A 12,551-nucleotide genomic window follows, 5' to 3' on the forward strand; every position below is an offset into this window, starting at 1 on the left:
ACAAAAGCCTTATCTAGCCATACCATTTTCAAGTGTGGGCCTTGTGGGCCTCAGTGCTACATTCAACATGAGCATGAGTGGATGACTGCGATGCCAGATTATAGTGTGTTTGAATGTACTAAAAGTAGGGATATAGAAGAGAGGAAAAGTGAACCACGAGAAAATGCAGGGTAAACATTTTATCCAAACCCTGAGCACAAGAAATAATCAGGAAATCATGTCCTAGTGTGGCGTAAACAGTCACGTCCAGTCAGGTTACACGCGCTAGAATGTTCCAACTAGTAGCCAACAACTGATTTGACTTCATTTGCATGATGCTATTGGATGGCTGACTATTGTGTTTTTGGCTGAAAAAATGTCTGCATCCCTCTCCAGGCAGACAGTCAGGTGGATAACGTGAGGCAGCATTTCTACGAGGTGTCACTGGAATACGTGTTTAAAGTACAGGAGGTCCAGGAGAGGAAGATGTTTGAGTTTGTGGAGCCGGTAATACAGTATTCTATACTTTGTGAAAAATTGATTTCACTTTGATTAACAGACATTATTTATAAGTTATTAAATATTAATAAACATAAAAGTATCAGTGTCGCATGTTCCCATCTTATTGGGAAGTCCTTCACACGCTGACTGATATTACTCTGTTTTTGGTTGCAGCTGCTGGCTTTTCTGCAGGGACTGTTCACATATTATCACCATGGGTACGAGCTGGCCAAAGACTTTAACCACTTCAAGACTGATCTCACCATCAGCATCCAGAATGTAAGATTGATTCTGTTAATCCGTCAGAGTTTAGAGCGACAGCTTGCCGAAAAATCGAATTTTATACAGTTTTGCCCTTGCCTATGTGTAGTCAATCAGCCAACACGTTTGGTATCTGTAGTTTACTTCTTTAGTTTTGCAATAAGGCTACAAGGCTAATGTAGCTACTATGTACTTAAGGCTTACAACCCACCAATTAGAATTGTGCTAGCTGCATGCCTGAATCACCACACACGTCCCTCTAGCTTTGTGAAGTTGTCAAATATACTTGCTTACTTTTTGAAACTGTATGACACACTGTAAGCTATTAAAAATGGGCAAAAGTACAAATAAACTTTAGACTACAATATGGCTGCTACTGCTGTTTTAAACTATGCAGCATGCTTTTGTACATTTATTTTGCTGATCTATGGCTTTAACATACAATATATACTTTGATTTAGAATACATTGCTCATAACCTAAACACACTGCTAAAAATGCAATAAGTACATTTAAAGGATGGTCGGCTTTCAGATATTAAAGAAATATGATTTGTTGATCATTAAAGAAATTTCAAAAAGAAGATTTCACAACCATAACTCAGACTGCTTGATCAAGACCGTGTAAGTGTTTCAGACCACACAGTGATTGACAGTGCTGTAGCTTTGACGACATAAATAACCCGACAGCAGTGGGCTTTTTTTCTTATTTGGAATCTGTGTGATATATAGGAGGTTAAATTCCAAGATTGTTGGCAACATGAGCATTTGTTTAGGCTAGTTTATGCTAACCAACAACTTGTGCAGAAAGAACTGCCCAGCAGCCCAGGCACTAAAGAGGCTAGAAGACTTCGGTTTGTGTGGAGCTGAGTTGTAGCAGCACTACAAAAACGTATATTTTAAAGAGAAATGATCTTAAATTTATTTGAGATATCTAATATTTCTTATTTTGAGATTGTACCAAGAATGTCTTTAGATTATTCAGCCTAGTTCTAGAGAATATTTAACCTGTTTTAAATAAATTTATCTAGTAAAGTTGTCTTTTTCTGTTGGCAGATTTACTTTACTTTTTAAAACAACACAATTAAAGACAATTTCACAAGAAATAACTAAAGCAAGTAAAGAACATCTAGAAATACATTAAATAATATTATAATGTTTTCACAGCTAAATGAGAAATATTACATATATTGGCTAGATTTAAGAAGTTTTCGCTCGCCAGATTTTTTGCTTTTGTTTTTTTTTTTGTTTATTTTTTTTTGCTTTTACTGTGAGGAGGCAGCTGGCAAAATATCTGCCCAAAAATGTCAGAACGTCCAGTGAGATGACCAGTAGTTTTCTTTATTTGACAGTTTATAGTTCAATAGTTCATTCACACAGGAGCCTGTAGCTAAAAACAAACAGGTTGATAGCAAAGGTTCACAAGTATTAGTATTAAAGGCAAAGTATTTCACCATACATATGAATATGCCTCTATATCTAGCTCTACTCTGCTTTCTATTCTGTTTTCTGTTCTCTTTCTTCCTTTATCATTCTCTTTTTTTGCTACAGCAATGCAGAGATCAGATTTCAAAGCAGTGTTCACTGTGCGTGCTGCATCACAAGCTTTCTCTTGGCAGTAACCGCAAGCATTTCCAGAGCATCAGCTAAAACACATCTCTGAGCACCTTGCAGTACAGCTTAGACACAGCTGATTCCAGGACCTTTCAAGTCTTTATGAATGCAAACACAGTAAAAGCTGTAATAGCAGACAGAAAGCATGTTTCTGTGTGTTTCACCAGACGCGGAACCGGTTTGAGAGCACACGTTCGGAGGTGGAGAGTCTGATGAAGAAGATGAAGGAGAATCCGCACGAGCACAAGAGCATCAGTCCTCACACCATGGAGGGGTACCTGTTCATCCTGGAAAAACGTGAGTCATTGTGTAAACAAGTACTTGTTACTTAAACTACCTAGCTGACTGGGAACATAATAGAAATTTGCAAATTGATGTTGTGTTGCTTGAGGCTGAACTGAAAAAAAATCCCAATGTGTATCATATATCATTAGAAAGTACGGTAGATTTTTCAAACATTGCCAAGAGCTATCTAGTGCAACTAGTAGGGGCCTTTTTGACTGACATGCAAAACAACCAACCACAAACCTTTGATGTTTGGGGCAGGCTGTTATCAAAACTGGGAAACAAAGTGTATGATCACTTGCACCTGCCAGAAAATACTCTGTCAGCTTCAAACAAAAGTTTAAAAGCTTTTAAAGACAGGATGGTGTTAACTTCACTAACTTTTTCAGTGTACCGACTATATCTTGCTGTGAAAGACTCTTTGTTGTCACTCTTTGCAGTCAGAGCAGCTAACAGCTTGTTGCTAGTGACTAGAATTTTTAATGCAGACTGTTGTTGGCTTAGTTTTCAAGCAGCTGCATAATTTTCGAGTTACTGTTAAGTTAATAAATATTCATGTATTCATGTCTTTCAGGTTCTTTTGTGTCTACGTGGGTGAAGTACTACTGCACTTACCAGCGGGAGCCCAAACGGCTCACCATGGTTCTGTTTGACCAGAAATCTGGAGGCAAAATTGTGAGTCAAACTGTGTCTTTTTCTTTCCTTTCTACTTTCTCAGCATTCTTTCCTGTCCTTCCTATTGTCTGTTCTGTCCCCTCTCGCCTTCGCCTTCCATCCATATATACTGCCTGTCGAATGTTTGGAGGACACCTTGCTTTCAGTAACACTTGGATAGCCCACTGTAGATAGCCCACTCTTTGTTGATGCTTATCATGCGTCAAACATGATTCAACTGATTATCTATTACATTTGCCTTAATTTTCAATAACCCTATACCCTGTCCCTTAACCTTAACCTCAACCCAAAATCTAATCCAAACCCTAATCTTGGTCCTCACCCTAAGACTAGTTTTAAAATAAAACTCTGAGAATCAACAGTGTTATCAGACAGTTTGTTAACAGTTTGAACATCTGTAGATAAACTACGGGGGGCTTCACAAATAAAGTGGAACCTTGCTTTTCTCTGAAATGTTAATTTTCTCACTGTTACTTTTAAACATAAATCAGCTATTTATTAATACTTTGGATATATTAATATATATACTCAGCTTCATGTTTATCAAAAATAGATATTACTCCATAATTTTAAGTCCGAGTCACCAAAGTCTTCTAAGTTCTGTTAACTAGTTTCTTTCTATTATATTGTGGCACTCATTATCATTGGCTAATGGCACCAGGTTATTCGCTTTTTGGGTGTGCCCACTCTCCCCTGCACTGCCCTGCACTCGCAGGTGTGAGAAAACTTTAATAAAGGGTGTTCCTGGTTTAAACATCAGTAACAGTAAGTAAAAAGTCACATAATGTTTATTTAAAATAAATAAACTACATCATTCTCTGTGCTTTGTTGTGAATACTATCACTGTGCAGTGTAGTAGTATCAGCTCACATTACTTGAAATGGATTGTTTGATACGGTAATGAATAAGACAAGTCACTCATTTCTGACTTTTACCTTTCTGTTCAGATACTGTTTGGGAGCTGGTGATCTCCTCCACCCTCTCTCCCTCTCTCATCTCCTTTACCCTCTCTCCCTCTCTCATCTCCTCCACACTCTCTCATCTCCTCCACCCTCTCTCATCTCCTCCACCCTCTCTCACTCTCTCATCTCCTCCACCCTCTCTCCCTCTCCCTCATCTTCTCTCTCCCTCTCTCTCTCTTCCCCCAGTACTGTACCGTGACCTTGCTGTAAGTGCAGGTGAGATTGAACATGCTGGCACAGGCTGTTGTGCGTGTTCTCTCCAGCTGGCAGTAGCACAGCTCTTGTCCTGGCATGCGGAGTTGGGTGTTGCTATGCTATGTTGGCATGGATGTCTGGCACTGTGCCCTCTCCCCATTCCCCAGAGCTGCTATGAGGGGTCATTAACGCCACACACAACACCCAATCTGGCTGCCTTCCTGCACCACTGCACACCAAGAAACAGACTCCAGCCACAGCTTCATAGTAAAGCCAGTGGCATGGAGAGTTTAGAAGTTTAATAACTCAAAAATCTGCAGTTTGTAATATTATCAAAAACACGCACTCATCAGATGACTGCATGATTCAATCGAAGTGATGGGAGTAAAAGAACACACTGCCATAGGTCAAAGCAAGAAAAATGCATAACTGTTATTGACGCACAAGTGTTTTGTTTGGAATATAGAAACATATGCAAATAATTATATTGATAAAATCATGAACTTGGAATTTTAAAAAATGGGAAGATGACCAGTGTCCAAATTGTACAATGGCAGTGTGTTCATTTACTCCCACTGTACGCATCGCAGATTGCAGATCTATTATTACAGATTATATTTTGTAATTTTAAGTATAAAACCTATCCCATCTAAACTGAATTTATTTATAAAAAAAGAATTATATGTTGCTTCAGATTCATTTTTCTTAATGTTGGTGTGTTTAAATATCTATTATAGATACACGCTTTCAGAAGCCCATCTTCGCCGTGTGATGTGTTTAAAAAAGAAGTATAACCTCAAAAATCTTACCTCGAAAATCTAATTTTACAGAAAGATGAAAAATACTGTAGTATACTGTAGTCGGGCAAAAAATAATAATAAAAAAAAAATTGTTGCCATATGGCAACACCATGATTTCTCACATGGAAACAAGAATAGAAAGTCAGAAGTGCAAAGTGTAAACTTTAGTGTATACCACATTTTTGTTTGTAAGCAGAAGAGGAGATATTTTATTGTGACTTTTATTTGATAAGAAATCTTTATGGAAAGAAAAAATGTACTTTAAATTTTTTGCTATGTTTTTGTCATTTCTTGGTATTTAAATAAACAGAAAAAGTCAGATGTGCAGACTTCAAGCTGTCGTAATGTGAACTTAATGTAAATGTAATACAGTATGTAACTGTCATTAAATACGCAGTTACCTAATTACATCTAAATAGCATAGCAAAACGATACATATAAAAAAAGTAATATATTAAAAAGTACAGTAATAAGGATATGTGTATCATTTACAAAACTGGAAATCAGCATTTCTAAAAGTCTTTTTTGTGTTTAAATACCTTTTTAGTGTGATAGCTGTACATTTTTTTGGTATCAGGAAAGCTGCAGTTGCAGTGTTGCAGTGCTGTCTGTTTTATCTCCACATAGTCGTCTTTGTGGAGAGATTGAATTGTTTTTGCAGCAGGGTGTTCTCGCCTATCACTCGCAGAACTGGTCTAATTTCACATTTCTGTCTCTTTAGCGCCAGTTGCTGGACATCACTCCCTTAGATTTTAATCATAATTAAAACTGTCTACAATGCCAGAACTGAACATGTTCTGTGGTGAGTAGAGCTGTTAACATGCTAGCTAAGCTAAGTCAGCAGAGCATTCATTTGACATCTATTGAATGATGCCTTGAAAAACGAGCACTGTGTTTCACCTATTTGGTGACCATGTAAGTGAACTGAACTTGAAATTATTTTAAAATAACGCAGGATAAGATGGCAAAAACGATGATATTAAAAAAGGCACAGCGCCCAACCCTCCCGCTCGCACACAGAGCTGAAGAGTGTGGATTAGAGTGTGCCTCTTGAGCAGGCCAGGTCTAAAGAGGAGGAGAGTGAGAGGTGAAGTGAGCTGTGAAGAGGAGAGGAGTAGTGTCCAGACACTTTCAGAGTGCAGCAGCGATGTGCTAATGGGCCTCAGCCTATGTGTGTGTCTGCGTGTATGTGGTGGCATGTGGCAGCAGAGAGCGGTGAAGCGCCAGTACTGAAATAGCCCGCCTCATTTTTATTTCCACCCTAATGTCCACTTCAATTTTCCACGCAATCATATCCTAATTAAAACACTCCATTTATGTTTGAGCTGTGTTATTAATTTATGGTTAAAACAGCTAGCGATTATTTAATTTCCTCCACTTCATCCTTAATCAGCTTCATTGAGGAGCTGAGCTCCCCCTAGGATTACTGCAAAGGAAAAGTACTGCAAACGGAATGCTAGCCATGTTGGTTTGAAGAGAACTGCAGCTGTTTGAAGTTTCATTTCAAGCATGTTTTAACCCTTCTGGTACCGCGGTGGTGGATGAATAATTCTGTCCCTGTAAAGAAAAATCCCTTCACAACAGTTGGCCAGTTCAAGAACACTGTCCAGGAGGTAGGCGCTTAAGTCAATAATCTAAAGAAGTAGAGTAAATACAGAGGGTTTACTGAAGCATGCTTTCGTTTACTGAAGGCAAAACTGAAGGTACAACACCCCAAGAGCAAGCAGCAGCTAAAGAAAGCTGCAGTAAAGGCCTGGCAGAGGATCATAAGGGAAGAAACCCAGCATCTGCTGATGTCTATGGTTTTCATACTTAAGGCTGTCATTAACAAAAGATTTGCGACCAAGACCAGTTTATGATTATGCTAGTTTGTTCAATTACTTTTGGGTTGTGTATGAAATTGGTTGTAATTGCTACACTGTTAACTTGATTTGGATGTAAATACCCTCCAGTTAAAGCTGAATTGTTTTTTTTAACTACAGTATTCTGGGGTGGACAGCTACATTGACAATAACTTTGTCAACTTCCAAATATTTATGGATGTGACTGTGTAAAAGAAGGGATATTTTATTAGGATTTGAATTTGGTTCACTTTATTATATAAGTACATAATTTCCATGAATGTAAGTCTCTGATTTGCTGCTCATTTAGCTTCTGTAGAGGTGACGTGTTAAAACCCTTAAACTCTATGGACTATGGACTCTATGGACTGGTCAAATAACATGTGTTTGTTGATTTTCAAAGTGAAAATAAGTACACATCCTTTACAGAGAGCACATTCCTGCACATTCTAATGCACAAGTACTGAATTTAACATACTGGGGGCAAAAATAAATAATAAAATGTGGCCTGTGCAAACATTATGGCATATTTAAGATTTTGTCGGGGTTTTTTTGTACTTGTGTCCAAGAATTTGCAGAAACAGTTTGTTCCCCATAGAACGTAACGTATCAACATATCAACAAAACATGTAATTTGACCAAGGGTGTTGGTATGCAACTGTGCCATATGCTGGTAACTACATACTGCATATATATTTCATACTAGTTACTAGTAAATTTCACAGTAATTTACTAAGTAATTCATACCAGTTACTTAAAACATTTGTATATTTTTGCAAATTTTTTTCCCATTTCTTGACATTTAAGCAAACAAAAAGCACTGGAAGTGCCTGCTCGAACATGTCAATACACACTGTGTTGAATGTCAATGTCATTTATTATGTAACTGACTATTTAAGCAACTGTATTATTATGTAATTACCAGGTGTGTAACTATGACCTCTCAGTGATTTACTTATTTATAATTATGATGATTATCTTTAGGAAACAATTCAGTGCATTAGAATATCAGTCAATGAATATACAAACTTGAAAGAGCTAAAGGCTAAACTTGAAAGGCGTGTTATAAAAACAACATCACAGTTTTTAAATTTCAGAAAATGAACACATTTTATTGAGTATTAATATAATCAAATCTTCTTCTTCTGGTCGATGCATTACACGAGCGGTTACATTCCAGTAGTATAGGAAAATGCCAGTGATGAGCTAAAAGGGTAAAACATGTGAGTGTTAACACAGCTGTTCTTTTTCAGGGAGAGGAGGAGAGCTTCATCCTTAAATCCTGCACCAGGAGGAAAACGGACTCCATCGAGAAGAGGTTCTGCTTTGATGTGGAGGCTGTAGACCGGTGAGTGGCCGTTCCACTCAGCCTCCAGCAGGTGGAGCTGCAGGCCGATGGTTCGGGAGAGCGGCTGATGGCTGAGGGCAGAGCAAACTTGGCAGGGGTTTTAAGCAGAACTGGCAGGCACAGCCCAAATGTGCAGCTAATTGCTTTGGCTTGTCACACGGCTGTAAGTGGGAAGCCGCTCTATAGTGGGTGGAGAAGAGCAGAAAGAGCGGCTCTGTGCTGCACATTTCACTGCTTATGGTGGCAGAAGCAAAGAGTTTAAACTGCGGAGGTGATGCTTTAACCCTTTTAAACTCTGAGGACTTTCCTCAGGCTCATAACTACTGCTACTTACATAACACATGCTTTAGCACTGAATCATGTTTTTATAAAGCTTGTTTTAAGTTACTGGTGTAAGCTGTTTGATTAATCAAACCTTCATTCATTGAAATCAGGGGTGCTGCTGATGATTTTGAAAAAATCTATGGTGCCATCAAGGAGAAGCCTAGAACCAAGCTTACCCTGAAACTCTTTTGTTAAAACATGGAACTTTTTTTACTGCATTAATGTTTGTATTTTGTCTAATAATGTGTTTTTACAATCAGAAAACACTTATTGCCTGGAAAAAATGGTTTAAAACGATATGCTTAGGTGCATAAGACTTTTGCCCAGTACTGTATAGTTGTGTGCAAAAGTTTGAGCACCCCGGTCAAATGACAAAATGTACAAAAATTACATTTGAAAGTGAAAATAAGTCAACTAATTCTCTACAGGGAACACACTTCTGCACGTTGTACTGTATATTTGCTGAATTTAACATACTGTGAAAAAAACATAAAATGTGGCCTGTGCAACACGTGTTATCTTAAATTCAGCAAACAAATAGAAATTGTGCACTGAAATTTGCTTGTAGAGGACGTTTCAACTTCTTTTCGCTTAGATAATCAACAACAGGTCTATTTTCCTGGAGGTGTTCCAAGTTTTGCATATCCTATGCTTATGCATGTGTTATATAGTCCCTATGTAGCCTTCGAATAAAGTGTTACCGTATATTGCATATTAGTTTCATAGAAGTTAAATGAATAATTCGTAGTAGTTACTGGACAAAAAGACTCAAAGGAATATCCAACATGATAATTTGACTAACAATGGGTGGAAGCTTGGAACTAGCAGTCAGCATGGTGTCATTTGCCTAATGTTGTTTGGTGGCTATTTCTTTAATTCACTTTTTGGCAACATAACATGTCATATTTGTATATTTTATATTTATTTAAAAGATTAATAACTCAGCATTAAGACTGCAGGCAAATGGATGCTGGGTGGAGCGATGTTTGGCAGCTCGTGTGGCTTACTGGGTGTATGAAGGCATCAATACTGCATGCAGTATGCATTATGCAGTGGGGTGTGTGAGTATGTGTGTGCACGCATTAGAGCTTGAAATATTTCTCCGAACCTGACAAACTTTGTTCTGGTTCAGACATTCTGCTTTCATAACCTGCCTCCCACTTTTAACAGAGTTTACCCTGCGTTTCCCCAGCTTTAGTTTTACTCCTTACTTTATTCTTCCGTTCTACTTTCATTACCTCGAAACAGTTTTAACATGGTGCGCTGGAGTCACACACTTGTTTTGGTGACAGAACTTAGCACTGAAGCCCACATTCATTAGAAAATGGAGATGCGGGAAATTAACAGTGAATTGATTCAAGAATGTACAAATTAGTGCAGTCAAAGGAAAGTATTTTTAATTGTTCAGTATATAATATGTAACGTTCCATGTAAAGCAGGGGTCGGCAATATGGCAAAAATATCATATCACAATACTTGAAGACATTTTCACAATACATAATACGTTTCACAATATTTTGACACACAGAGACCATGCACTAGCAGTGCCACATTTAAAATCAAAAACTCTGGCCGCAAAGATTTTTATTTAACATTTCACATCTTGCGCTGCACTAAATATTATTATAAAATAAAGTCATAAAAAAATGATGCTCTTTTTTAGTAAAACATGCAGTTACATTATGATATCCACAAGATGCTCAGAAAAGCGTGTTGTTTATCCTCATTTATCACGATAACGATTAAATATTGCCAAATTGCCCACCTCTAATGTAAAGATATATAGCTTTAGTATTAAACAGGTGAACACGTCTCACTGAGTCAGAGCATATTATTTTATATTGTTTTATATTTTATTGGTTTGTTGTCCAGTGACTGCTATTATTTTCACTACATGGTAACCGACGCTGTCCTGTCAGGTTTTATTTTACATATATTAGGTCATGAATGGCCAGTTCAGGTCAGAATTTTGTTGTACTCGGGTCAGTGCATGCTTAATTAATATAAATATCCTTGGACACCCTTTAACTCGGCAAAATCAATCATATATAATTAATAACACAGAAAATTATTCAAATGTTCCTCAAAATTAGTCACATTTATCTAATGAAAATCATTCATACAGGGAGTTTATTTTAAGAATAGTATGTTCTTTCAAGAACATAAAAAATATGGAACCCCCAAAAAAAAATTTTGAAATCAAACCAAAGACATTCACTTCCTTGGGGAATAAAAATCTTTCTTTTTATTAATCCTAGTCTCCAGGACATTTATCTCAAAATCTGTCCGCCTCTGCCAGAAGACTAAAACTTGGCCATACGTCGATCTTTCAGCAAGATAATGACCCAAAACACACATCCAAGTCCACACAGAAATGATTGTGGGAACACAAAATCAGAGTTGCAATCTCTCCAGATTTGAACCCAACTGAAAACCTGTGGCAGTCCAGAAGAGGGCAGTCCACAAGCGAAGACCCAGTAATATCAAGGAACTGGAACTGTTCTGCGTGGAGGAATGGTCCAAGATCTCTCAGCAAGTGTTCTCCAACCTTGTTAAGCATCTCAGAAAGCAGCCTAGTGCTGATATGTTCACCAGGGGAGGCTTCACCAAATACTAATAGTGGGCATGCCAATATTTTTGAAACCTGTGTTTTCCAAAAAAAATGTTTTTTGTTCAAAACACAGTGTAAAAATAAAAATGTGTCGTTTACTCATTTGTTTTAGCGCAAAATGTCACTCATTCCATATGTGGTTTATTTAATATATTCATTTTAGCCAGTGCCAATAATTCTAGAGTGTATTGGGTTTAGACCAGAATTTTAGGTCTGATTACAGCTGTAATGTGCATTAACATGCACGTGGGTGGCCATGTGTATTCGTCTGAGTATGTGTGTGTGGTTATGGTTGTGTGTGTGTGATATTTGAAAGAGGGATGACATTAAGAGACGTTACATTATCGCTGGCCTGGAACTGAATCAACCCTCTGATATTTACGTCTCCATGCAGTTCTCTTTATTTATTAATACAAATAGCGAGAGAGATAGAGAGAGAGAGAGATTCATTTGTAAGAGAAATGTGTCATTTGAAGTACAGGCTCATTTGCGCTGTTTGAAGTAAAGAGTTATTTACATTTAGATTCCTCTCTGTGTGTCGTATTAATGTGCACATCAATATGGCTCAGCTCTGTCTGTGAAAACGCAGAGCATCGTCATGTGTGTGTATATGCACAGAGTTCAGAAACATGTACTCAGCATCATGAACGCACTTTCTCACACATGCAGACACGGCTGTATAAGTGATGGCAGCTGAAGGTTAGAGATGGTGGCAGATGCAGGCATAGTTATGGTAATGGCAGCAGCGTGGTGGAATTGAATCTTCAGGATGGAGGCCACAGCTGATTGATGATATGCTAACATAGTGGATGGGGTAATATTGGAGGTGAGAAAGCGAGTGAGAGATGGGAGAAATATGGTCTTGTGCATGCAGTGATTTGTGTGCGAGAAATTTGTGTGAATGGGTGTGTGTGTGCTGTTTTGCTGCCTTTGTGGGGACCGAATGTCGGAGATGTGGACTTGACAACACTCGACAAAATAGAAAAAGACACACTAATTACTCAGACATTGACTTTGACTTGAGCTTTACGACTTGAAAAGACTCAAAGTAGAAGAAAAGTGGAGAAAGTCTCTACAGTTGGTTACTTTTCAAGTGAGTGGATTGGTTTTCTAGTGTGAGCATACCACAACTGACATCACAACATCGCATATATGTG

The 12,551-nt window shown here is 37.9% G+C and overlaps 1 protein-coding gene across 2 annotated transcripts in view; it reads left to right on the top strand.

Moving 5' to 3' along the window:
- LOC118820687 (rho GTPase-activating protein 26-like) overlaps window positions 1-12,551 on the top strand; it is a 115,631-nt gene that overhangs the window by 61,618 nt on the left and 41,462 nt on the right. For both annotated transcript variants that reach the window (XM_036589093.1, XM_036589094.1), the window contains exons 6-10: window positions 376-486; window positions 655-759; window positions 2,521-2,650; window positions 3,213-3,313; window positions 8,365-8,459. In XM_036589093.1, coding sequence (XP_036444986.1) covers window positions 376-486; window positions 655-759; window positions 2,521-2,650; window positions 3,213-3,313; window positions 8,365-8,459 — 542 coding nt within the window. The remainder of the gene's footprint in view (window positions 1-375; window positions 487-654; window positions 760-2,520; window positions 2,651-3,212; window positions 3,314-8,364; window positions 8,460-12,551) is intronic.

The sequence above is a fragment of the Colossoma macropomum genome, unplaced genomic scaffold (assembly GCF_904425465.1).
Source record: "Colossoma macropomum unplaced genomic scaffold, Colossoma_macropomum, whole genome shotgun sequence".
NCBI lineage: Eukaryota > Metazoa > Chordata > Actinopteri > Characiformes > Serrasalmidae > Colossoma > Colossoma macropomum.